Raw genomic sequence first — 27,097 nt, forward strand, 5'->3', positions numbered from 1 at the left:
GACAAATTAATGTCATCACCTCTGTAAAAGACAGGAGGAGTTTTACTGTGACTTGGGCTGAAGCAGAGCAGACCAAGTGCAAAAGTTCATGGATGGGTTTTGGCTTGGCTTTTGAAATGGTGTAAGCATTTCTCTCTGACCTCAGAAGTCAAATGTTACGGCTGCATTAAGGCATGACACGCTGTAAGCGAATATGTGGATTTTGGCACTATTTTACTACTTTTAATCCACCGGGCATGGCAGTATGTTTGTGGTTGAAGGTTGAAGTTTTACAGCAGGAGAACTTTGGTGAAACATGCTTACTTTCTAAAGTACCTGCATCATGAATAACAATAGCATTTTGTGCAACAAATGAACTGCTAATGTGTTCAGATAAACAGAGTACTAGTATTATTTTACCATCTGGTTGTTTGTGAAACAGTGACAAGGAAAAGGAGCTCAAATTGCTGTCTAACATTGACCTTTGCTAGCTTAGCAAGTTTTGATTTTCATGTTGACTTAATGTCAGGAAATTGTAACTGAAAAGCTTCATACAATAGAATATTCCTGGTATCATTTCATATTGCTAGTGTTGTTGAATTTGGTCATGCTACTAGAAAAATGTATTTCATACACTGGACATAAACTAAACATAAATCAACAATAATGGATTTTGACAGTGAAAATAATAACCTACTGATCTTTTGGCTTGTTTGTATTTGGAATTACATCATAAATACCTCAAAGGAATGTAATTTTAAATGGGATTGAAAAGATTGCATTTTCAGGATATGTGTTTCATAAATGTGTTAATCTCAAAAAATTATTTTCATTTATCCTACTTGAAAAGGCTTATGAAAGTTGTCTTTAGATGGTTGATTATAGACATATAAATCACATAGTAAATTTATTTTTGGACAAATTAAAAATATTTTAGATTTTGCTTTTTTTCCCTACTTTATTCCTGTATTTTATCAGATAATTAATAATAGTAGCACATAAAGATGTTAGAATTGAGTTCATAATGAAGAACTTGTATATAAGGCCACAATTCTGCCAAGATACGAATGAAATGTATGAAAAGTTATTCGGATAACGTATTTCTCTCTATATTGATATACAACAGGTACTGTTAAAAATAGAGCAGATCTTATGCAATGGATTTAAAAATAAAATTATTTTATACTTTTAGTTTTACTTCCTCTGGAACAAAAAAGGTAAGATTATACTAGATAGCGGGTTTTTTTTCGTTGTTACTTCTGGCCCTTTTCCTCACAATGGCTAGGAGGCATTTAGGCAAGGAAAATGACTTAAGCTGCAGTCAGTTCCTCTTAGGCATGCACTTTTGACATTGTGTAGTCCAGTTTTAGGTTATCTGTGTTTGTTCTGATAGTGAAAAGTAACTCCACACAGTTCCAATACGTTTGACTTTACTATGGTCACTTGTTTATGTTGCAGGAAAGATGGCACTTATAGCATATTTTTGAGCATTTTTGGCTCAGTTTAATACTTTATACCTGTCAGATTCATTATATGTTTGCTAATAGGTTTTGTCCCCAACTTTGTTTGGGAAAAACCCCGAACTTTGAAATCCCCTCTTAAATTCAATAATGCTTGAATCCGTTGCTTGTTATGAAACTAGTCTGGAGTGTTAAACTGGCTTTTGGCTTTTGCAGCACTGATCAGTTTAGCCTTATGGTCCCAACCGTACAAAGCGCTTATGCATGTAAATCATAGAATCATAGAATGGCTAGGGTTGGAAGGGACCTTCAAAGGTCATCTAGTCCAACCCCCCTGCAAGGAGCAGATCCCATACGAAATTCAGCAGTTAAGCAAATGCTTGCATGCTTTATTGAATGGCAGATTACTTTTATTATTATTATTTTCTATCATGATTCCCTATTGTTAGACAATAATGTGTAGAAAAAAGTTCTCCCTGACTTGCAGGCTTATTATTTTAGAGTGTGCAATATTCACTGAAAGCGGTGAAGATGTCTCTAATTTATACTGGAGGTTAAGTTAGGGGTCAGGTTAACGAGGCGTCTTTTTGAGGTCTGGTTTATGTTTTTGGTACATTAATAAAAATCCAAAGTGATACCCTGAAATCAGCAAAATTATTTTAGATCAGAACAATAAATAAAATTATAATATACCTCAAAGACCATAAGAATATAATCTTGTTTATTTACTCACATTATGTATTAATTAGTTCATGTCTGTTTGGTTGGTTTCAGATGCAGTAGGAAAATTGTACTCTGGATGACATTGTATAAAACATTATGATTGCTGTGATCTGCCAAAACTGTACTCCCAAGTTCAATCTATTTACTTTACATAAAGTAGGTTATAGATGCTTTTCTTAATTATAAACTAAATGCGCCTGGTAACATTTTTGAAAATTTATAAAACATTAATTTATATATATCTAACATTTAAAACTGAGTAATTAGGAGTATGCAAATCTAGAAAATCATTAACTAATTCTAACTGAAAAGAAATCTCAAGCAACATATTAATGCAAAACTAATTGCTTGAATGCAAAGCTACTATCTATGTAATTATTTGTATTAAACTCATCATTGCTATATCTGCTACTGACATGTTTCATTCTAAAGAGTGGCAATATTCATTCCATTTCCTTGCCACTGGGAAGAATTAAACTAAACTGTTAACACTGCAGTGTGGTTTGCAGTGAAAAATGAGCTGACACTTAGGAGAGATTCATGATAAATACCCTCCATTGTGCTGAGTGGAACACTCACCTGATTCAGCCGTAGAAACTAACTTTAAATTTATGCATATACATGAATCTTACATTCACTCTTGTAGATTTATATGAAGGTTATGTAAACAGCAGAAGCTGAAATGTGGTTTTCAATGCAAATTGGACTATCCATTTGTGGCCCACTGGCCATTTGAGTCTCTGAAAATCCTTAGATTCAACAGTTGTCTAATACTGACATGCCAAAAAAATGTTTCTCTCACCTTTTTCAAAATGCAGAAAAGATGTGCCCAACACAGCACTCATGTCCTGATGAGAGTGGCTCTCATTTTCAGACCACATTCAGGAGTGGAGGAGATATTATACAGGTTACTTATTTTAAAAGCAGTACTTATTTGAAGTTGTTTAAGGATTTGGAGATAAATCTACTGAAAATGATGTGTTCTAAGGAATACAGGATAAAAGCTTAGCTTTCTGTATCCAGGCTGCATGATCACTGAAAAGCAGGACTGGAGATCCTCAGAAATACATTCAGTATTTGCACATAGATGAAAAGCAAACTAATCAAAAGCAATTTTAGAGAAAAGAACCTCTGCTCTGCGGAGCACTAAGTCTGGATTTAGAACTGCATGACAAACAGCAGCAATTGTTGATGTTCCGTTATAGCTAAAAGGATCATAATTTTTTAACTAGCAAGATGAGGATAGGTCCTTATTTATTTTACTTTGCACTCAGTGTTTTATTTCACACTTATTTTCACCTTGCCTACGGCAAACAACCAAAATTAAAGAAAGGGTTTTAAAATGTGCATATAACATCTACTTGTACATCATAAAGAAGGCATTTTAATTACGTCCTAAAAAATGACATTTTAATTTGATCCTAAATCCTTTGTGAAACCTACTCCTGCCACTGTGGAGGGTGAGTTATGACCTAAGAACCAAGAAGTGCTCCCCTAAAAGCATCCTCACACTCTGAAGAGAAATTAGATAGTTGAGGTGGATACAAAAAAAAAGTAAAAATCAGACTGGTGTGTAAAGCAAACCAACTTTGGTACTTACTGCTTCATGAACTGCAATAGCTACAGCTGAATATAACTGTATTTCACTATTGTCTGATAAAATGGGTGCTTTTAGATATGTTTTTATTTCAATGTGCTGACCATCAAAACATCTGTTATCCTAAATAGGGTTCATGAGCTGATGATTTTGGAGTAAGGAACCTTTACAGTGTGAAAAGTGTTAAGTCAATAAGTGCTCATCATCAAGGACATAATTACACGTTTGTGGGGTAGGTATTTGTTAAAGGCTTACTGCTGTTTGATGCACTTTTTCTGTACACATATGCTTTCTTGTACTATTGTCTTTGTCACCCATGGAGTGTACCGATCTTGTTTTCCTGATCAAATGCCAAACTTCACAGGTCGGCACTGTAAACATTTTGCCCATGAATCACAGGGATTCAGTCACAGGAAACCACAGAACTGCTATTACCCAAATACTAATATAAAATAAATGTTTGTATTATGCAGTCATTAGCACAGCTAGAAACACAAACATGCTTTATTTGGATGAAACAACACCTCCATGCTATCCATGTCTTTTCTGCCTTTCTTGTTCAGATACCAAGATCTCTGGTGCACAGTAGGCCTCCATTTATATTTATATATCACCTGTAACAGTGAATTCTAATTAAGACTAGTAGACACTGGCACTACAGTCAACACTAGGAAGCATGAAATAAAATTACCACATGCTATTACACAGCATTAACTCAGTTGTATCAGAGCTTGCTCTAAAGCCCATTTAGGTAAATGGGAAGACTCATTGATTTTAATGGGCCTTGCATCAGACCCTTGAAAACTAACTATCTGTCTGATATATTTGCATAAGTAATTTGCCTACTAAATCTAATAAAAACAGTAGACCTATTAACGGTAGCTAAAAGAGGCCAAAAATAACCACCTTCAACATCTTTCATTAGATAAGAGTATAAATTAATTACGGGGCCAATCCAATGTATTAATTAAGTTGAAATAAGTGGCAGTCCTCATTTTCACTTCAGTAAACATTGGATCAGGGCATGAAATCAGCCCATTCAAGGTGGCTTCAAGGAAACAACCTTGTTAAAAAAAATTAACCAGACTAAAGTTGTTCAAATACTTTAACAATTTGTCTGTGAGTCTTTATCAGTGCCAATAAAGCTTCTGCTAGAAAATAAAACGTTAATTTCAAACCTTGTAAAAAGACAAAAAAAAAAAAAAAAAAAAAAAAAGGGAAATGGAGCCTGGGCAATTGAATCTTTAAATCTCCTCCCCTTGTGAGAACACAGAGGTATGGGGCAGGGTGCTGAAAAGGATCCCAGAGACCCTGTTACAAAACCAGAATTAACAAAAATGGAATGTGGCCCAATGACTTCAGAGTTTTATATGTCTGTGCAGAATTGTGCAAAATTTATTTTGAATAATCACAGTCTGCTAGCATACATACATAATGGAGAACAGACAGGTTTACTGCTGGTAAAATAAAGCTATGATTTATAGTTTTCACTCAGAGAAATGCTGCTGGAACACATTCACTACCTGTGACAGAAATATGCCAATATTTGTCATATTTCTTCTAACAATAGTCCAGGAATTGCTAGCTATGCATGCTATTGTGGTGGATTTATTCATTTGCTTATTTATTAGGAGCAATGAAGAACTGGTGAAGCTGTGAAGCTTTAGTTTGCAACAAAATGAGATGGGCTGAACTACAGAACAGGTTTGAAGAGGAGAAAAGAGCAGTTTCTTGAGATCAGTACATTTTCCTAGGTGGAGTGGGAACACAACGTTATGCTAAATCTTTTATTGCTCGACTTATAAAGAAAGGTAGCATCTACAGGTACAAATTTACCATCAACTGAGAAAAGTCCTGAAGAAAACTATGGTAAGCTCTGTATAGTTTCTGAGATGAATCTGAGCTTGTGATTTACTCTTATTGAGGAGACAGGTAAGTTTTACATAATGAAGAGTCTGAGAATTTTCTTCTCTCTAAGGTAGTGTAATGAAACTATTTCATTCCAAAAATGATTTCTCTTTCTCCCTCCCAGGAAATATGTTGATTTTTATGAACAAATTTAGCAAGGCAAAATATCATCTCTGTGATTTGAGGCTTGCTTGGGTTTTTTTTTTTGTGTAAACAGATGAGTTTTGGAAATTTAATATTAATGAAACTATTTTAATACATTATTAAAAAATCCAAATATTTTTAATTTCCCAAAAGGCACCTAAAAGATTTCAGTATTCTGTACAGGTATAAAAAGGCAGAGAGAAACAGAAAGATTTGGAGTAAGGTGTTATATTTATTTGTTTAAACATAGATGACATAATTGCCATTAATTATAGAATCATAGAATAGTTTGTGTTGGAAAGGACCTTTAAAGGTCATCCAGTCCAACCTCCCTGCAATTATGCTAGTTTATATAGTGTAAATGTCTTATCCTGAAATTATTCCAAATTTCCCTTCCTGTGAAATCCACAAAAAAAAAAAAAAAGTTGCTTCACTGCCAGCTAAGTCTGTGCACTGGAAGATATTGAAACAGGCTGAAGAATCTCTTTAAGGTATTATATTCTGGATCTTAATTTTTACTCTTCAGAAATGCAGAAATGTCCTATCTCTGCCAAGCAATGAGGATCTAAACCATATTCTGATTGATATCAGGGAGAAAGTAATTAACTAAAGAAACTATTCACAAGCATCCCCGCTATCCCCAGTCCTCTATCACTGCTTTCCTCTTCCCCTCCTTTGTTTTTCCAAGCAGCCTTCCCCAGCAGCTCCCCATGAATCACCTCTGGCTTTTGAGAAAAGAAACTCCCTGAGATCTCCACCTGAGATGGATTTTTGCTTCACTGCAAGCACAATCAGACAAGCTAACAGTGATTCCCCTGGCTCTGCAGCTTAAAGACATCAGGACTTATGTCTCCTCTACAGAGTTTTTGCCTGTGATCTAACACCTTAGTATCAGCAACTCAGGCGGTTAACCCTTCCAGTATCTCCTACATTCAGGCTCTGGGAGTTTCAGAGATGGACCATTGACTTGGTCTAAGCCTTTGTCAGATGAATTCTGTTCTATAGAATTTTCCCACTATTGCTTCGTATGCACCACACCCTTCAGCATGACTGTACTGCTGGGCTATTTTTTTTCACAAATAACACGCAAAAACCCACTGTACTTTTTAGGTTGTTCTCTCTTAATTAGACTCAGGTGTCAGTTATGCTTTTCTTATAAGATCTAATGAAAAGAGATCTACTGAAATTCTGAGAAAGCATACAAAATTATCTGCCAATGAATGGTTTCTAGGCTGTTTGGTTATTTGGCTAGTTTGCCTATAATGCTTCTACCCCCTGTTTTAGAGTCTGTAGAAACTTTTTGGCCATTTCATATTCTCGCTTTTTGGTTATTTTGACGTTTCCAATCTGATATCCAAAATGATACATGTTATTTTATTTCATTCTTTTTTTAGTTGGCAGGTAGATAACATTATGCTACAAGAAGTAATTATCAAATATTTTTGAAGTATTTGGACACTGTAGCTGTATGCTGTATAGATAATCTCTTCATAAAGATAAATAATTCTACATTCAGAGGTGTATCTGAATAATGTGCACAGAGAAAACAAAATGATCAATTGTCACTCCTCAGGGATTTATCTGTATTGGAAAAAGTAGATGGTGCTCTGAGTAAAATAGTATTCAATAACATGATTAAAAGTTATATCATTGTATATAAACACACAGATCCTGTTGCAAAGCGAATGAAGGCCTGTGGCAGAAAGAACAAGGAGGGTTTACGGACAATCAGGATTCAAAAAGTGTGTTCTATGAAGCAGGGATAAAATAGGGAGAAAAAGTCCTCAATATATGTTATAAGAGAAACAAATACATAATAACTAGCCAAGATTTTACAAAATTAGCATTTCCAGGTGTATTACCTTTGCTCTATGGTTTCTAATCCAAAATCGCACTTCTGAAGAACGGCTACTCACCATTTTCTGAAAACTAGATACCTTTAAGATACCTAAAGAAAGCACCTAAAATTATAGTAGCTCAGAGTAATGATTGATTTTGAAAACCTTGACCAGTGACCTTTAGCTCATAATCCACACAGATTTATTTTTTTTCCCTCTTTCTTTATGCTATCTATGCTATATGGAAATAGTCTTTATTGTCACTATTCTGTCACTAAGTTACTTCAGTGAGAAAGTCTTAGGAATAATCTTCATTCTGCCATGTTTTAATTATAAACACTTTTCTGAGACAGTTTGTGTTAGAAGATGTTGGTGATAAAGTCCATTTCCTTGCACCTTGAACAAAGATAGAGTTCTGGCGCTTTGGGACACACTCCTCAGCTGGGTGCCTGAACCTGCACCTTTAATACCTGTTTGATATGGTATTGCATATTGATATTAGACAAAGCCTAATTCTGCTGTTTTTTGGAGATCAATGGAGACTGTTTTGCTCTGAAAGAACTTCAGGATTTGGTCTGTCAGGCATACATCTCTTGTGATATCTGAAACTGAATAGGGAGAAGTCTTGAAGAAATTCTACCCACGAGACAGAAGAATGAATCACCAAGATTTAAATAGAATGTTTATACTTTTCAAGACCTAAATGAGAAAGCACTGAACAGCTTTTCTGTTCATGAAGATAAGCCTAGATTCATACAAGTATCAGCATAAAATTTAATTCCAGAATATTAAAAATTTCTCTGATGTTAAAAGGGAAACTGACAAGTTCAAGGGAAAAAAACCCTAAGGATCACTATGCTCAGATTATGTACAGTTTAGGAAGACTCTGAATTACAAATTCCTAACAGTGGGGAAAGTACTGAGGGAAAACAGTATGTGTAATTCCCCTTTTCTCATACTCTTTTCCAGGCACTCATAACTGTTGGAGACAAGTTATGTTGCTGACTGGTTTTTTCCTTACTTACTATAGCTGACTTGAAGTTCTGAGTGTATCTATCCTAAATTTTGTGGTTGATACATGATTTCCTTTGCCTCAGTGCTTCTTTGCAATGACAGCTGTCCTAGAAAGTTAGGAAAGATGATCTATAGGAATAGATGGCTATCTCTCATTACTGTCTTATGGTGAGTTAAAGAAATTGAAGATTCAGTTTCTAGATTTGGTTTTAAGGTAGTAGTAAGTCTTTGTGTCTATTAAAAAAAAACCCAAAACAGAAAAAAAAACCAACAAAACTTTAAAGTACTAGGTGGCTTGGGCCTGAATGTAGAACCAAACCCAGTCTTGTAATTCACAGATTCTGATTTGCTTCTTCTGTTTGTTTCTTCACAAGGGAAACTTTATTCAACGTAAGGATTATTTAAAACCTTTATAGCAGGTCTAGTTTGTGTTTTGCTACAGAGTAGTGGGAAGACTTGGATGAGTTATGGCATGTTAAAGCACACTTTTCACCAAAGTGAAAGTCATAAACAAGCACTGAAAACTGTACTTCAGTATCTAAGGGCAAATCTGACCCTTTTGTTGGTAACCTATGCTATGAAGTCAAGAACTACAACAACATTAGAAAAAAAAAACAACTCACAATAACCTGGGAAATAGTATTCATTTTTGCACAATTCCAACATGATCAGATGACACTGTGTTACAGACAACATGTTCTGTCTGTGCTGAGTCTTTTGTAGTGTTTGATTTGTCCTTTTATCTCCAATGTATCTATACATAATGATATTTTCTACTGCTGACAAATCTCCCAGGTAAAAGTGAAGCTGCAGTAAGGTGTGGAGGGAAAGTTGTAACACTGGAAGTCGTTTCTCATGTGTTAAGTTGATATGCTAAAAACACTTAAAAAAAAATATATGTTGTGAAGAAATAAGAAAAGAACAGATAAAAAAAAGCAGTGTAGGAGTAGAAAAAACTTTACAATAAACTGATTAAGGATGATAAAAGTAGTTCACAAAACAGCAGAAAAGAAGGAAAATACTTCAGAGAGCACTGAGCAGCTGTGGGAAATAAACTATGAAAGCAAACAGAGAAAGAAATGAAAAAATACAGAATGATAAGGAAAGGTGGAGTAGAACATTATTTTCTTTGAATTGTTAATTATTTTAAAAGCAATGTTAATACTAAACTGGTGAGAAACACTGAAAGCGTGAATGACGATGGAAAAGCATATACTTGTTTCTCAAACACTGTAGAGCCTAGGGCACTGCATAATGTTTGCAGTCCTGTTTATACCCAAGATGCAGCCAAAATATTAATCTTAAAGAATCATCACTATTATTTTTGAGTAAACAAAAGTGTAAAGCAACTACTTAAAGCAGTACTATTTAGAGGTATAAGTTCACAAAGAGCTGTTGCTAAAGAGAGGCTAGCAGATAACCTCACTGCGTGCAAGGGCTGGAATAGCAGCCAGTGCTGACTATGTACTGAGATTTACCTTCTTCCAGCAGAAGATCTCCATAAGCACAAATATTTGGCTTTGGTGATCTCTGGAAGACATCATAAAATGTCTTGAGACATTCTTGAGAATACTCTGCCAATGCATAAAAGTGCTATGTAACTAATATCTCATTATTTAAATTACATAGACTTTGACCATCTAGTTTCTTTCTCCAGTAATGAGTAAGTGATGAAACACAGCATTCTAATCTATATTAGCAGAATAAAGTTTAGGTGTCATGCCTTTTTGGATTAATGCTGGGATTTAAATTAAGTAGAGGCAGAAATTTTAAGAATTTCTGTGGTGCCTTCTATTTCAGCTGAACTAGAAAATACTATAAGACAGGTATTAGTGAATACAAAATCTAATTCAATACTTTGGTATGCTTGATACTTCTGAAACTAGAAATGAAAAGGGTTTTTAAAATTTTATTTAAAAAAAATAAGATATTAAATGAAAAAAATTTCAAAAATCAAAGTATTACTTAAAAGTTCAAAGAAGGTGGTTAGAACTGAGTAACAACTAAATTATTTGGTCCCTAAGATGCACTAATTCCTGTAATAGAAGATCTTCACACACCTGTATTAACAGAAAATAAAGGACCTTGAAATGTGATAAGAGTGCATCCATCCGGTTTAGCAGTTGATTCTGAACTAAACCAGATCCTGTGCACTGACAGCTGTCACTGCAGCTCTCTCTGTGCAATGGGCATCAGCTAGAAGTTACTTCTGCAATAGGCCAGCAAGTAGCTTGACCACACTTTGTTTAGATGTTCAGAAACACTCTTGGATCTGTAGAAACACTCATGGCTAATAAGGGCTGCATGCTTAAAAACAAATAAAAACCCCAGCTGAATTAGAGCTGCTGGTAATGCTTTATTGTTTTGAGCTCCCAACCAGCTAAATTGTGATTGCTTCTATTTAGAACATGTTGCCTCAGGAAACACACAGTAATTAAAGACAAGCTGAAAAGTAACAATACAGAGAAAGGAAAAAGATCTGCAGTGGCAAAGTTATCTTCTGAAAGGGAGAACATTTCACAAAACCTGTATTGCAGATAATACATTTTTCTTTGAGCTAAGTCTGAATAAACATGATGAACAAAAATCAAAGCAAGACTGGCAGTGGAGTAGGTAAACTTTCACACTGTTTTTGTTAAAGGAAAGTGTTCTTGCTCCAATGTCTACAGGGCAGTGATTTTATACTATTTGCAGGTAATATCTTCAAATTTTGCCACCTGAATTTTTAAGTGGTTACTCAGAAACAATTATTAGTAAAAAAATAACGCCTCCTCCTAAGTAGCTGCTCTTTGACAGGAACAATATTTAGAAGTCAGAGAAAGTTTCTTCCCCCTAAACTGCTGTGGTTTATTTTATTATACCGATCTTGGGTAGTTCTCTTGTGTCTTCACATGCACAGATTTGGCCTACCTGGCCAACAAGGATTTTTAGGATAGGACTCTTCCCAGGACAGTACAAAACCATGAAAAAACAGAAAGTCAATGCACACTTAATTTATAGCATCTAGATATCACTTTTTATCTGGAGAGGAGATTATATATCTAGTCACAAACTCATTAGGAGTTTGCCTTCCATTAGACAATTTTTTTTCAGTTTTTTTTTTTAGAAATACACACTTGGGACAACAGTAAGAGTGTAGGAGAAACTGTCAGAATTGTCAGGGTGCACATATAAGTGTGGAGTGGTTAGTGGAGGCAAAAAGTGTGTGGGGAATGTAAAAACAGGATGCCTGAAATTGCATTAAGTGCCATGTAGATCATATATGATAAATCTGATCTTTCTTTCCTTTACACATTTTTCCCTTGAAATACATATAATTCTTTGCGTTATTATGCTGCATCCATTTATTTTCTACATTTCTGAATTAAGTAAAAGCATAGCAGTATTGCAATATTTTCAGAAGAAAAAATTCCTGATTTTCTAACTGTGATACACATTGAAATATGAAATGCTACAATTTTTGTTTGCCTTCTGAAAAGAAAACATGTATTGTAAATATTTGTGTAATAGCATACCTCCATTGATGCATTCTGGTGTGAAAGAAATATCATCAAGAGCAAATTCTGTGGGTTTACTCCACCCCACTTCAGCTTCGAAGGCAACTCTGAAAGGGCTGTTGCTAGAGAGGACCACATTTGCATACATCCATTTGTTTTCTTCATTTCTACTAGAAGACCACATAAGAATATCCATTCCATGTTCTTCAGCTGTGTATACCTGTTGACAATGAAACCCAAGAGATGCAACTGAATCAGCATTAAGCAACAGAGGAGTGAAGCTCATGAGAATAACATAGCCTAAGCCCCGTAGTGCAGCTACCTGCCTGGGTAGTTGTGGCTCTCTTAGATGTGATTCAAACCCACAACTTATTCATGATGACCAAATGTTACTGAATACTTTTTCTAATGTTAGTTAAGCTGCAAATAAAAAGCTACTACTATGAAAACAAAATAAAATAAAAAGAACAACTAATACAATCACTAAGTGGAAAACCTACAATCAGTTTCGGCCTGACATAAAGAAGCTAATGAGCAAAAGACCTAACCCAAATTGATCTAATAACTGAAGAAAAGACTGAGAAGGATCTTGAGTTGTCCTTTCATCTTTAAAAAGTGACGTGCTTATTGTTGGTAGAATGGGTGAAGATTTTAGAGATATAAATAAAAGGCTTAGCATCTAGGGATTTAAGTCTGTCATCTGGTACAAGCAATTTATAACACTATGTTTCAGGCAGTCATGGTAAATTAGCTCAAGTATATTTAGCAACACCATAAATAATAAAAAAAGAAAATAATCAAATAGTGAAAGCAATAATAATGGCAATGAATGAATTGACAATTAACCAACAACTGATGAATTAATTAATGCCAACCACAGGAAAACCTGGAGATTGTACAGGTAGTTGCTCTTCCCACTCAGGTGTCCAAAATCATTATACAATCTAAACCAGCTCAGAAATAATGAAAAAGAACTGGAGTAATGAAAGTAAGCATTTTCTAGCCGTTCCAGACGATAACTACCTCTTTAAGGGATGGAATATTTTAATCATTATCCTCTCCTCATCACTTTCAACACCATCCTTCTCTTAAGACTCTAGACGAATTTTCCAGTGACCCATGGGCTCATGTTCCCACTTGAGTGCCCCAGTTTAATAATGGAACACGAAACTTGAGACCCAAGAAGGTTATAAACTTAAGCCCATGCTAATGATGTGTATAACCACATACATTTTCTTCTGGCAGCCAACCTGGTGGGACAAATAAGCTAAAAATCCAAATGGCACAGTAAACCACATACATTATAGAAGTCGGTATGTTAATTAAAAGATCTCTGTTGCCTGAACACTCTTGGAAGTTATTTTATTTTTGGAGGAGAGGACCATCAATAAGACTGACATACATAAAACCAAATCAGGACCTAATTTATTTGAGCTGGATATTCAGTTACAGGACTATGTAACAGCACTTTCCAGTGTCATTGTTTTCTTAAAAGCATAAATCTTGCAGGGCTAAAAGGACAGATGTCGAGAAGAAATAGCTGATTCGATCCATAAAAAAAAAGGAAAAAACTATATGATCATATTATCAAGCTCCAAGGCTTCAATAAGTCAAAACTTTAATTAGAATAACTCTACATGTGAGATCAGGACTACAACACCTGTATGTGTCACTGGAACCATTCACTGTTTTATCAGTCATGAAATACAATGACCTCAGTGATATAGAATTTTACAGCATATAGCAGTGTTTTTTATGTTCCTTTTTGTTGGGTTGGTAGAAGTTTTTCATAGTAAAAATTTCAAAGCACACTGCTTACTTGAGCAGTTCTGTCTATGTACAGAGAATCTGTGCCATGTCCATACTGGTCTCAGAGCGTGGAGTCATCCTGTGTCCATATAGATCAACCCTGCATCTCAAGCTTAGTAAAAACAATAAATCCATCATGAAACCTGCTGTCTGTTTACTGGCCAACGGATTTGAGGTGGCAGCAAGTCCAACTGGGTCAAAATTGCAACATTTTGATGACATCAGCTTCTGTTCTTTTAGATGTAAGGCAATTTTATAAGCCTTGTCTTTCTTTTCTTTGAGATTTAACTCATTTACCATAGAGTAGGGACATGCAGATATGTAATTATTATGGATTAGTTAATAAATTGTGTTAATTTATGTGGCTGTGTCCTCACTTAGGTTTGACTGAAGTTTAAATCTGGTGTATGGTTTCTGATAACAAGCACATAGGCAACCTGTGGAAACTGATAGCATTTAGTGTAAATCTCTGAACTGGTACATAGGAAATCTCTGGTGAGCTCCCAGCTCTGCTCCATTTCTCATGTACAATCCTGGGGAAATCCTTCAATCCCACTTTCTCCCAAAGTACTCCTGAACACCTTTACTTCACTTTTCCAAGTCTTTTTTACCTATGACGAAAAGGGTCTGTGTTCTTATACATCTTCAAAAAATTGTACTTGACATTTCTAAAAAAATAATACATAATTTAAAACATATGCTATATTAAATGAGATTACAATGGCGTTCATAAAAATGGAAGCCCAAGGAATCCGTTTATCTGGGGATACAGCTCTTACTCTCTCTGAGACTGTGCACACAGAAAGTGAAAAAAACAATTATAAGACAAAATCCTCTACTCTTTGCTGAGGTGACCCATGCAACTGAGAGTTTGGAGCATCTTCTGGGTCAGGAAGTACGTTTAGCACATACAAAATTTTTGCTGGCCTGTGTAAACATATACGACACACGAAAGGTAGAGAAAATTCTCACAGATATGAGCTCCCTAGAGCCCTGAAGAGCTGCAACTATGTGGTGCTTAATGCCTCTAGAGACCCCAACATCTCCCTACACAGCATCCTATAAATTGTGTACAAGCTAGCTTGGTAGTTGGAACAATTTAACGTGTGAAAGCAGAAAAAGCTAGCAAGGTGAATCCCACTATATGGCATGTGATGAAAAAAACTCTGTAGCAATGTCCCATTGAACAACTCTGTATCTATCAGTCTGGGGAGACTGTGCTCCAGATAATATCAATAGTTGTGGGGTAAATCTCATAATTTTAATTTAAAGGTAATAAACATGTATTGTACTAACTAGGCACTGTATCTGTCTATTCCTCACTCTGTGCTGACACCATTTCTAGATCACACGCATAACCAAAATCACAAAAAATGGGAACCAACAGAAATGGAGCTACCACTTCATTCACTGCAGAGTGAAAAGTTCACGAGTGAAGATACCCAATATTCAATTCACAGCGTTTTTAAGAAGAAATTAGCGTGATAATCTGCATAAGACAAACATGTGAGTGAAACTTTTATACTTGCTTCTTGGTCTTTCTCCAAGGTGCCTTTGCCAGCTAGTTCATTTGTAGTCCATATGTGAACAGCATTCTTTAGCAAATCCCATTTTCCTGCCTTAAAATCATGACTCGGTTCTAATTCTCTGCAGCATGTTCTGTGTGGTAGAAACTCGTGAATTCTTTTTTCAACTTCTACTTCATTTTGAGGGTGGTGAAAATGCATGTACTTTTGAAGGTCATAAAATATAAGTCTATGATTCTATGACAAACCGCTATTTTCTACTTAGTCATTAGCAGCTACAAGTCATGGCTAACCTGAACCTTCATGCTGACTTTTCAAGATTATTCAGATCAACAGTTGGTATGCTGGAAGGTACAATGTTCCATCTGGAAGCTTAATTAACTGACTAATAACTGAGAAGTCAATGCAGATCTGAAGGGATCATAAGAAGTGTATTCTCCCATCATTCTCAACATATAGTCTTCAATCACCAGTCAAGGGAACAGAAAAATCTTGTGAAAGAAAACCTGTATTTTCACTTCACTAGGCACCAGAGACTTACGTCAGTTGAGGAAACCACCCACTGACTCCAAGGAATAATGACACTATGCTCCAGGAAATAACAACTCCAGGGAATAACGACACTCTGCTCTACATCCTTAAGATCATGCCTTTGAACTTCTCACGTTCCTTGGCAGTTATCATTGCACATCTTCCTTGGGCCGAAGCTATGCTAGAGGCAGACTGAAATTGTTTCTCAAAAGCCCACAAATCAGATTAGCAAAAATGTGTCACAATTCTCTGTCACAATAGAGAAACACTTTAAAAAGTTTTCTACCTGTTTAATCTTTATTTTTTTAAACAGGGGTTTGAAGTAATAAAAAATTTAATAATTTTTAGTAAAATCGTCCTGTCCTATGCCAAAATTTACTATACCTCAGTTCTTTTAGTATCAACAAATACCAAGGTAGAAAATTGATACTTTAGAATTATACTATGACACTGGGAATTAATTTTTGTTTTAATTCTCAATTGTATAACAAACTCTTGAAGTAAATGGACAGAGACAGAATGCTGAAGCTTAATGAAAGCTGCATGTTTTCTATCTCTCTGACAGATGACCAATAGGATCCCCATTGGAACTAAATAGATGTGAAAATCATCTCAATTTCTTGCTGAAACTTCTCTCCTACTTCATTAAATGGAACTAAGTAGTCATAAAAATGTAAAGAGAAATGCATTTTTTATATTTACATTTGCAGCATAATGCAGTTAAAACTGCTTACATTAAGAGCTATTCTTGTTCAGAGCACATTAATTGATATATTAGACCAGTCGTGTATTTAATGCTGAATAACTCACCTCTCAAAGGCTGTTATCCTATATTCCTAAGGAAAACTAGAGGTTTTGTGCTTAATCGTTATGAAGCAACTTTTTTTCTCCTGCTGGCTAATAGCTGACTGATGTCCTGAAGCATTAGTTTTCAGATCCCTTTTAAATGGCATCCATTTTATGTTAATGCAAGAGTTACTGTAAACACTGTATCCTTTTTAAAGAGAATAATAATAGCCTATGCTTTTGATTTCTGTATGAACAAATTATGGAGCTTCTGACAATATAATTCTGCAACTGAAGTGTGCATTGTGATGAAGAAAAGGACTTCTAATTCCTTTTCCTCTGTTCTTAGTAAATAGTTCTTTTCTGCGTAAAAATAAGATTATTACCATAACTTCACATTATTTTGTATAGTTCTACCACATCTACTTCCTGTACCAAGACATCTTTCATTTTTATCTTTCTTTTTTACAGATTCCCTGTATGTTGTTCTAATCACACATCTCAGTATATTCTATCTCTGCAGTCTTTTTTTTTTTTTTTTAATTCAGATTTGACCAGATAACTGTATTTCAGATAATAGCTATTATCGGCTTTTGTACTGATGTTATTATATTCTAACACATTATTCAGACTTCCCATTACAGTTTGACTTTTTTCACTGTCAGTGCAACCTGAACAAAAATCTTCACTGACTTTTTGCTTTTGAAGATTTGGGCTGTTGGTTTTGTTGTTTTTCTTTTTTTTGTTCTTTCAGGCTTCTTTTTTTTTTTTCACTTAAATGGCTACCGTTCATTTGTATTCCTGATTTAATAGCAGCAGCAGTTGATGGCTAAATAGATTATTAGTTTGACAGAAAAAAAGCAAAAGGTCCATAAGGGTAAATTGGATCTGTCACAGGACGATAATTCCTTGCTGAGTATTTCAGCCTATTATGAATATTGTTATATGTTTCTACATAAAGAGTGCATGTTGCAAAACCAGAAACAGGGAACGTTATTTGTATGTGGGAGTAAGATATTTCATTATGGGTGTCTTTACGAAATGGAAGGTAATGAGAGTTAATTAAACTAGTCTGTTTGAAATGCAAAAAAAAAAACCCTAAAAAGAAGACTCTGATTTGCTATCTGCCTACTAACTCACTCATAGGCCACACACTTCTACTTATTCACTAATTCTAAGTGTTCTGTGATGCTTGAAAAAAAATCTTGTCTGCACTCTTGCATGCTGTAATGTCTAGGATACTTGAATTTAAACAAATAGATAATCATAGATAATCTCTCAGTATTTCAGTTACCCATAGATCAGAAAAAAATAATTGCTGTTTACTTTTTGCTTCAATTTAATCTGGAACTGCTCTCGACCTTTACCTACTGTTTTGTTTTCTTAATCTTAATGTGCAAAGTTTGTTTATGTGGAAGAATAAATAATGTAAACTGGAAAGAATGGAGTTGAAGACTTGGTGGAGTATATTAAAAGTTATATTCAGATAATAAAATTACAAGATTGCAGTATAAACACTTCTTAAGAATTCATCTTAAATGGCTGGAGTACCTTTGGGAAGAATACATTATGAGAATTTTTAGTCACTGAATAGAAAGAAATGTTAAAAATAAAATAACTTAATTTGAAAATCTTTTAAAATAAGTTTGAAAAGCAGAAAGATCTGCTACTTGTACTACCTTGATGTAATACAACTTTTTTTTCTCTGTTATTATTAATCACATTTATATCAATACTTAGAGTCTCCATGAACTAGGTGCTAGAGATAAAATTGACATCCAAACCTCAACCTGAAAAAAAAATTACTTAAAAAAAGATATACAAAAGGTGGCATTAAAGGTAATATCTTTCTTTTGCTGGATATAATGAGAAACCTTTTCATGCTGGACAGCTGAGCAGTGGTGGAGGTTGCCCACAGAAGTTGAGTTGTCTCAGTTTATGGAAGTTTTCAAGACTCAGCTGGGTAAATTCCTGAGCCACCTAGTGTGATCTTGTAGCTGACCCTGCTTGGAGCAGGAGGTTGGACTAGAGACCTCCTGAGGTCCTTTAAGCCTGAATTGCACTATAATCCTGTGGAATTGTGATATGATTGTCCTTTACAGTAGAAAACCAGATCAAAACCAAACAGAATACAAAAACAGTGGTCCAAACTTCCTGACTTACTTCCATGTCCAAGGCCACAAAAATATTCTTGCTCACTTTTAACATAGACTAATTTAGTTCGGGAGTTTGATAGTATTTGCAAATTTTTTATATACTGTCACACATAGCAAAACTGAAAAAAACCCCATATTTTCAAAATTTAGCAAACTGTGACAGGTAGGAGTCTTGCTCAGACCTCTAAAAAAGACCTTATGTAATATATTTATTCAGTGAACCACATGAAACAAGTGGTTTGCCAAGGGTTCACACCACTGCTTGAACTTTTATTAGGGTACTTAACAACTAAAAGTGTGCCCATTAATGCTTGGGGAACAGCAAGAAGACATTTTTGTGGAAGCTTGAGCTATAATTGTTGTTATGGTTAAATGCTTTATTTCCAATTACTTTAATCAAACACCCTCCATACTAGGTAACATGTCTATGTTTAAAACATTTCTTTTAAACCATTTCTTGTTTTTGTCCTAAACATTGGAAATCACCTCTATTTTGTGTTGAAGAGTAAATTGTGCAGAGAAGAACTGTGCTGATGTTCAGTGGGTTTAAGTATGGTAGTCAAACATGCAATGTTAATTCTTACATATGGAACAAAAGGACTTCAAGTAGAATTAAAACTAAAACAGAAGCAGAATTGTCCTTTGATCTTGTTGGCAAATTTTTGTATATAGATGTAACTGCACCGAAGTTGTGATGAATAGATGTTTTGAGATTTTGCTCATTCTAGAGACAGAGATGCAAATACTACTAAAGCAAACATTACTATGTCATTATGCAGTAGAAGTGTTTTGTCTCTTACCTTTAAGACTCCTGTTTGCCTAGAAGCAAACATCCAGAACCAGAACCGAACCCTACAGACCCCAAGGCTGGCTGGGAAGAGTTTGGTAGTAATTATCCTCGCTTTGTTTCCTTCCTTCTGGGCAGATGAGTTTATGTACAAAAAATAGTGTCCTTTACCTTAATAAAATGATAAAAAACATTTGTAATTTTTCAATGCTACTTTATACTTCTGAGCCTAAGCACTTTTACATATAGAGATCTTGGTACCTTTTATCACATACGCATATACCCTACCTTAGTTGTACAGACACCTTCCATGTTAATACTTTGTGTATTTCTGGGGTTTGCATGCAATATTAATATAACCTTCCTCAGATCTCAATTTGCCTTTTTATCCTTGTGTAAATACTTGATTCATATTTGAATAACAAAGTTAAAGCCTGTTGCAAACATAAACACTCACTCACAGACTCTAGGGATCAATTTGAAGGCTGACATTGCAGAAGTCAGGAGCACCTTTGCTGATTGCTCCTACCCAGGAAAATACTCTGTTGTGCAGCATGCAAGTAGGGAACACATTGAAGCCCTGAGGCTTTCAAGCGGGTCAGGATATCCACATTTCCTACTATTCAGCTACTGCTGAAGAACCACAAGGTAGCATAAAAAAGAATTCATCATTCAGTTAGAGGCAGAAAAAGATATCACCCTCTTACTTCCCAAAAGGGAAATATCACCTGAAGTGAACATGCCGCCAAAAGCAAGTGTTTGAATAGGTCAATCATGCTGCTGACTTTTTTTTTTTTTTGTTAAGTGGCAGTACCCCCTTCTTTAAAGCCCCTACTTTAATTCCATCGGCTTCTCTCTTCTTAAAACCTTCCATGGTGAAGAGACCTTTCACAAAGATGAGGGCACCTGTTGGGGCTGTCCTGAACAGCAATACACAGAAAATCTTAGCAGACAATTTCCTGTTAAATCCAAAAGAAGCAATACCTGAAGATCAGAGCGGAGTCAGTAGTTCCTTTGGAGCAGCTGAACTACTCCAAAGAATGATTCAACCCCATTGCTAAATTCTTGTTCCTGCTGTAGAAGACCGAATTCCTTTTAATTCTAACCAGATCAAGTTTTGCATTTGTGTTCAAGTGCTTTCTTCAGTTTTCACTGGGAGTGGGGTCCTGACATCTTTGCACATTTGATCTCCCTGTAACTTCACTGACAGTGTGCTAAGATAGGAGGTAGAGCACAGTGTGTGCTTTCTAATCTAGCATGGAAGCCATGCTTTAGCTACAGCCAGAATAGTTGCAGAATGATTAATTATCTCAAGGGGCTTCTTTTGAGGACCTGTCCCCAAAAAACCCAAACTAAAAAACCCACCAAAAAACCGAATTCTTCCACCTCAATCAGATCTCTGAAGAACTCAAATAATCTCAACACCATAATCAGGCTCAAAATCAAAACTTTAGCTTAACTTTGAAGTCCTTTACAAGGAGAAGGCTTAAGAGTAACTGAGACTTTGTTTGACTGACCTAGAGAGACTGGCGTTGGGAGGGGCTAGGAAGGTGTGTCAAGATGCAGGTAACATATTTTGTCTAAGGTAAGTTTATTCCTGTCAGAATCCCCTTTGCTTTTGTAACTGTGGCTTGGATTTTTACTCCTGGTAGGCTGAGCACAGCATTAAGACCTGCTTAAGAGGAGTACAGCTGGCTGGACACATGCTGCTATTTGGTGATGGTCAAGTAGAAATTAGCTGCAACTGCATTACAGTAAGCATCAGTGGACGAAATGCACTAGTTATCTTCACCCACGCCACCTGGCAATGGCCACTGCAAATGACTGCTGAAGCTCTGAGGTCACAGAGGGGAGGTCTGGGCAGCCTGATAAGGCTTTTTGACGTGCTTTTACTGACCAAATAGTTTTGCTGTCAAAACAGGAGGGTAGAGATACATTTTTTTATCTAAGCTAAGGGGCATAGAGGGCACTATGATCAAGCTTCAGATGGTTCTCCTGTGGTGGGATATGCTCCAGTCATTATGTTAGAATGAAAGTAAGAAGTTTTTTTTCAGCTGCCAAATCAATATGAGATTCTTATTAGTAAGGTGGCAAATAAGGATTTTAAGAAAGCAAAACCATAAAGCTGCTCATTGCTGTGTTCCTTCAAGAGTCAGACCCACTTGGACTGCGGTGAAAATATAAAAAATTATTTCCCATCTGAAGTGAGCTGAAGTTATTTCTACCTAAAATTAATTGTAATTTTAGGCCTTCCACATATAAATTGAAGCTATATAATGGGGTTTCAAACTGCTATCCAACAAACCATTCCTACAGACCTGCAAATGGTCATTTGTTCAGAGTGAGAATAATTCGGTTTGGATTTCAGTCAAAAGAAACCCAGAATTTGGACTACTTGAAAATTATAATGGCTGTAAAGGAAATGTTCTTTGTTTCTTTTGCTGTCTTTGAAGCAATATTATTTGAGATTATGTTTTCAGGTGAGATTATCTGTGTAGCATGTTATGCCTCAAGGTTTTTCAGGAAACATGTACATTTTATCAGGAGAGAAAAAAAAAACTATTTGAAAGATTTTCATGACACAGATATATGATATTCTGCACATATACAATGATTCCATATAGTTGCATCCTGACCAGCAAACTCGAAGATGAAACTGCCTGGGTCCTTAGTACATGATGTATGATATATGGCAAAATGCTATATGTTATATAACAGAAGTTAAACAAGCTTACTTTGGCATTTGGATGAAGTTTTTAGGGGCGAAATGTTCTACACTTAATCAGCTACATCTTTGAATATTTAATTAGCTCATGGATTCAGTGGCGAAAGGTTGAAAGTGTCCTGGTTTTGAGCAAGAAAGAACAACTTGAGAAAGAAATATATGGAAAGGAATGTTTTTAAACTTGACACCTGCATAAGCTACACCCTGGTCAGATTGCAGAATGTTAAACAGGTGAAATATAGTTGTTATTTACCACTAAAATCACAGGGCTTATCTTCTCCCACAGACTGCACCAATGCAGTAAGTTAGTTTTGTCAAATCGATGCAAATTTTTTTTTTAAATGAAGATTTCTACCTATCTGAAATCTGTAATGTAAATTTAAATTGTGCTGGATGAAGCAATATCAGACACATTTAAAACAGCATGAGATTCCTTCACACAAAGTTTTGCCAATATGCTTAATACAAAGTTGGTATAATATCACAGGCATTGTTATATTGCTATAATGGCATGTATGGTCTGTACAATGAATTTATATGCTTAGTAACTAGAGGAAATTAGTCTGGAACAAGAAGTAATTGGATTTGGGTCAGGGATAGGCTGATAGATACTTCTGGACATTACAGATCATCAGTATCTGTATTACTGGCAATTCTGACAAGGGATTTCTTTTCTCTATAGCTAACATGAGTATTTCTTGTTCATTTAATTTACAAGTTAATTACAAATATGGGTAATTTTGCAAACACATTTGCTGTAGTTTAATTTTCCTTTTGCTTCAGTTTTTATTAACTTTGTTTTTCTTACAATTGCAGGGCAATTTCAAAGAAGCAAACAAGAATCAATTAAATGAGAGAAACTGAAATAAAAAAGCACACAAAAGCTCCTTGAAGATCCAAGGGCTAGTGGGTTTTTTGTCATCACACGGCACCAAAGGAAGAGCAAGAACACAAGTCAGACTACTGATTTGCAAGGAACAGCTTTCCTGGGACAGCTACAATAGTTTCTACCTCTACTTGCCTGTCCTGTCCCTTTCCAAGATGAATGAACTTCCACATTTACAGCCTGCAATAGCAACATAAACTACTACTGATGTTTGCTTTCTCTAAAATGAAAAATTGTGATTTGTGGCAAATAAGCAGTTCCCTCATGATCAGGTGAGCAGTTTCTGCAGCAGGTGCAGAATCCTTTGAAGGAAAAGGGGAGATAAATGAGTAGGACAGAAATGCTTACAGCTATCCACTGATGTCAATGTTGATTTTGAAAATGTAAAACACCAAAAAAAGAGTCAAAACTTGGAGATTATTCTGCTTACAATTTCAAGAGAAAACCAGTAGATATTGTGTTACTTCTACATTGATTACCAACTATTCTCTGCTGATAAGACAGAAATTAGAATAGGGTTCTTAAACATTAAAGCTTATGGAAAGGAAAGATAAGCACTTCTCAAATAGAGATCGGTAAATGTATGCTGGAAATTAATATTCCATACATATTTATTACATTATATAATCCAGATAATATATTAATGATTTTATATTAATATAATATGTCATATAATATATAATTATAGCTTACTCTCTACATAACAGATAACTGTAATTGCCTATCAACACATTTCATTTTCCTAACAATCAATAGGCATTCTGGCAGTAGTCTATTAGTAATATCTTGTAGGGGCACCGAGGGAAACACTCCTTTATTAACTTCTCTGGCAAGCCAATGTCAGGGACATAAGTTAAACCAAGATCTTAGGTAGGAACCTTAAGCATTTCATGTGTCTGCTCGTCAGTCACTCTTTAAGGACCAGTGTATGATTGCATGTTTTTCTGGAATTCATTAAGATGGTACCACGCTCCATGAAAAGTAAATTTTTCAAGATGTTGACAAGGAGGAGAGTGCTATTGTAGCGTGTTACACTTTCAGAGAATTCAACTTTTAAAGTCAGACTCTTTATATAGCAGGAATTTGTCATTCATACTCCAGTTATGTTAACAGAAACCATGAGTTTGGACCTGATACATGAGGTTTCACATAGAGATTTCTTTTTAATCCAGTGACTTCTATAAGGAGTTAACAAAACACTAGTGAAAGACAAGAAAAATGCAGAGCTGGTTATTGCAAGAGGGAAAGATAACAACAGATTAAGTGGTATTCTCAGAAAAAAAAAAATTGGTTCTTGAACGTAAGTTAGATAAAAGTTAGCAAGATATCCTAATGTAGCTTTTTTCTGGTGTTAGCTGATATTGGAAACACAAAGCTGATAATTTCATGGAGCTGCCTACAAAAATGCCTACAATGCAACAAGGTTTTCCAGAGACTGACAACAGGAGAGTCAGGGTCATCAGGTGGTCTCATTTGAGGTGCTACTTAGCATAGCTCTACACTGTGTGCTCAGGTGACCTAAGAGAAATGGATGGCTGGACTATTAATTGCACCTTTGTTTATTCAAAAGTTTTCAGCCATTCAGCAGTGCATAGATTCACTGTCATGACATTTCTGAGCAACACCTGATGGAATATCTTAGAGACCCATGATTACTGTCAAATATATCCTCTTTTTTTTTTTAATTAACATTTTTTATATCTGTAGTTCTTCAAAAGTTGTCAGATAGACATTTAATTAATAATATCATTGCAGACTTGGAGTCAGTTGCTCTGTTTGTACAGGCATGTTGTACTCTTTTAGAAAGAGGTCTGTTGTGCCCCAGAAGCGATGATTAATTAGTATCTTCACATTATATTTAGCAGCTCATTGTCTTCGAAATTATTAAACAAACACATCAGGCTGAAGTGGAGTATAAAGAATGATATAATCAGGGCCACTCTGAAAAGAGCAATCTATAACGTTACAGTGCTGCCAAAGCAATGGTTAAAAAGGTTGGTAATAGGCTACTATGCCAGGCTGTTTGCTTTTGTGTTCAGACAGAACTAGAAGTTACAAGACAGCATAAGTGACAAAACTCAATATGTTAAAACATTTAATGTATTTTTTTGCATGGCTTTTTGTTTGTGATGCATATCCTCTATTTTAATCTTAGTATAAAAGGGAACATTTTAAATGCTTGTTGGAACTACTTTGTGAACTGTGCTAATTGCTTACTGTGATTTGTCTGCATATACAGTAAGTTTAACCAATCACTGAGATTTGCTGTTGTCTTGGCACTAATCTACAGGATTCTTTTTTTTTCATTCAGTGAATATTTAATCTTTCCAGAAGTGATGTAGGACACATGCCAATACCTGGTGTATGGTCAGTAACAGGACCTGTTTGCCCAGTCACAGCACTGTTGCTAATATTCCAGTCAAAATCATCACTAGGGTCTTGTGTTAATCCACATACAGTGGTCCATTCTTGATCTTGTGTTTCAAAGTTACAGCTTCCAGGAATACTTGTGTAGTAACCTGAAAATATAGCAAGAAGCAAATTATCATCTCAGCTCTTATATGTAAAAGGCTCTAATGAACATACTGTACAAGATAATGGAAAAGATTCTGTTTGGCTAATGCTATGATTTCTTGTGTTCCATGTACTGATATAAATAACATATGGTAGTTAGTAAGGAAAAAAAAAATCACCCTTTGCTTCCTGAGCAGATACAAACAGCTTTATTACAGATATATGTCCATGTAAGTCTTGAGGACAAATCAATGACTTCATCAATTTCAGTTATTAGTGAAGGTGAATAAACAAAATAATTCCCACTCAATTAGCTACAAAAACTGGGCTCCACTTCCACAGTGGTGTTTTTCGTGAACGTATGTTGGCTCATCTTTGTGAGTGTTATGTATGAAGGCAGATTTATGATGAAAGAGAAGTTCTAGTGAGTAGGACACTGACTGAATTCAGATCTTTGTTAATCTTCCCATTTCTAGATCTGTCTCTGATGTTTCAGGTGACTTTGAAAAAGTAATTAATCAACAAAATTTACAAATGCTGTGGTAAAGATGACTCAAATAGCATCACAAACTCTTCTTTGACTTCTAAAGGTCTTTTCCTCAGCTATAAAGCAGAGGCAGCTACACGATTGCTGAGTGAGAGTGAGGACTACCCTTGTGAGAGGATTCTGGGAAAAGCTTCCAAGCTATTGAACATCACAGTCAGTCATAGAATCATAGAATGGTTAGGGTTGGAAGGGACCTTCAAAGGTCATCTAGTCCAACCCTGCAAGGAGCAGGGATATCCCCAACTAGATCAGATTGCTCAGAGCCTCATCCAAGCTGGCCTTGAAGGTTTCCAGGTTGGATAAGTCCTTCATTTTAGAAACAGGTGTGACTATTTCAGAACCTCAAATGTCTTTGAGGATTTAGAGCGTGTTTCTTGATCTAGAAGTATTCTAAAATGTTAAAATGCAGTTACTTATGTATAATTGTCTAGATACAGATAAAAAGAATAGATTTAATTTCCTTTTAGTAATTTGTTTTGGTTTTTTTCCTATTTTTTTACTTTGATGCTACGAGAAAAACTGATGCCATTCATTCTAAAAATAACTTATCATGATCATAAACATATTTTGTATAACCAAGACCTGCACACACTGACTGTAACCCCATAGACCTGCTTTTCTGTAAAAATGTCTCACGTTAGTTAAATATGTAGGACAAATATCTCAAAAG

At 35.4% G+C, this 27,097-nt stretch overlaps 1 protein-coding gene across 1 annotated transcript in view; it reads right to left on the minus strand.

The window, feature by feature from the left end:
• The window catches only part of MALRD1 (MAM and LDL receptor class A domain containing 1), a 243,807-nt gene that overhangs the window by 54,856 nt on the left and 161,854 nt on the right, over window positions 1–27,097 (minus strand). The window contains exons 28-31 of the mRNA XM_086740250.1: window positions 25,724–25,885; window positions 19,769–19,926; window positions 12,179–12,380; window positions 10,804–10,809 (exon numbers count right to left, since the gene is read on the minus strand). Coding sequence (XP_086596376.1) covers window positions 10,804–10,809; window positions 12,179–12,380; window positions 19,769–19,926; window positions 25,724–25,885 — 528 coding nt within the window. The remainder of the gene's footprint in view (window positions 1–10,803; window positions 10,810–12,178; window positions 12,381–19,768; window positions 19,927–25,723; window positions 25,886–27,097) is intronic.

The sequence above is a fragment of the Chlamydotis macqueenii genome, chromosome 2 (assembly GCF_036417535.1).
Source record: "Chlamydotis macqueenii isolate bChlMac1 chromosome 2, bChlMac1.mat, whole genome shotgun sequence".
NCBI lineage: Eukaryota > Metazoa > Chordata > Aves > Otidiformes > Otididae > Chlamydotis > Chlamydotis macqueenii.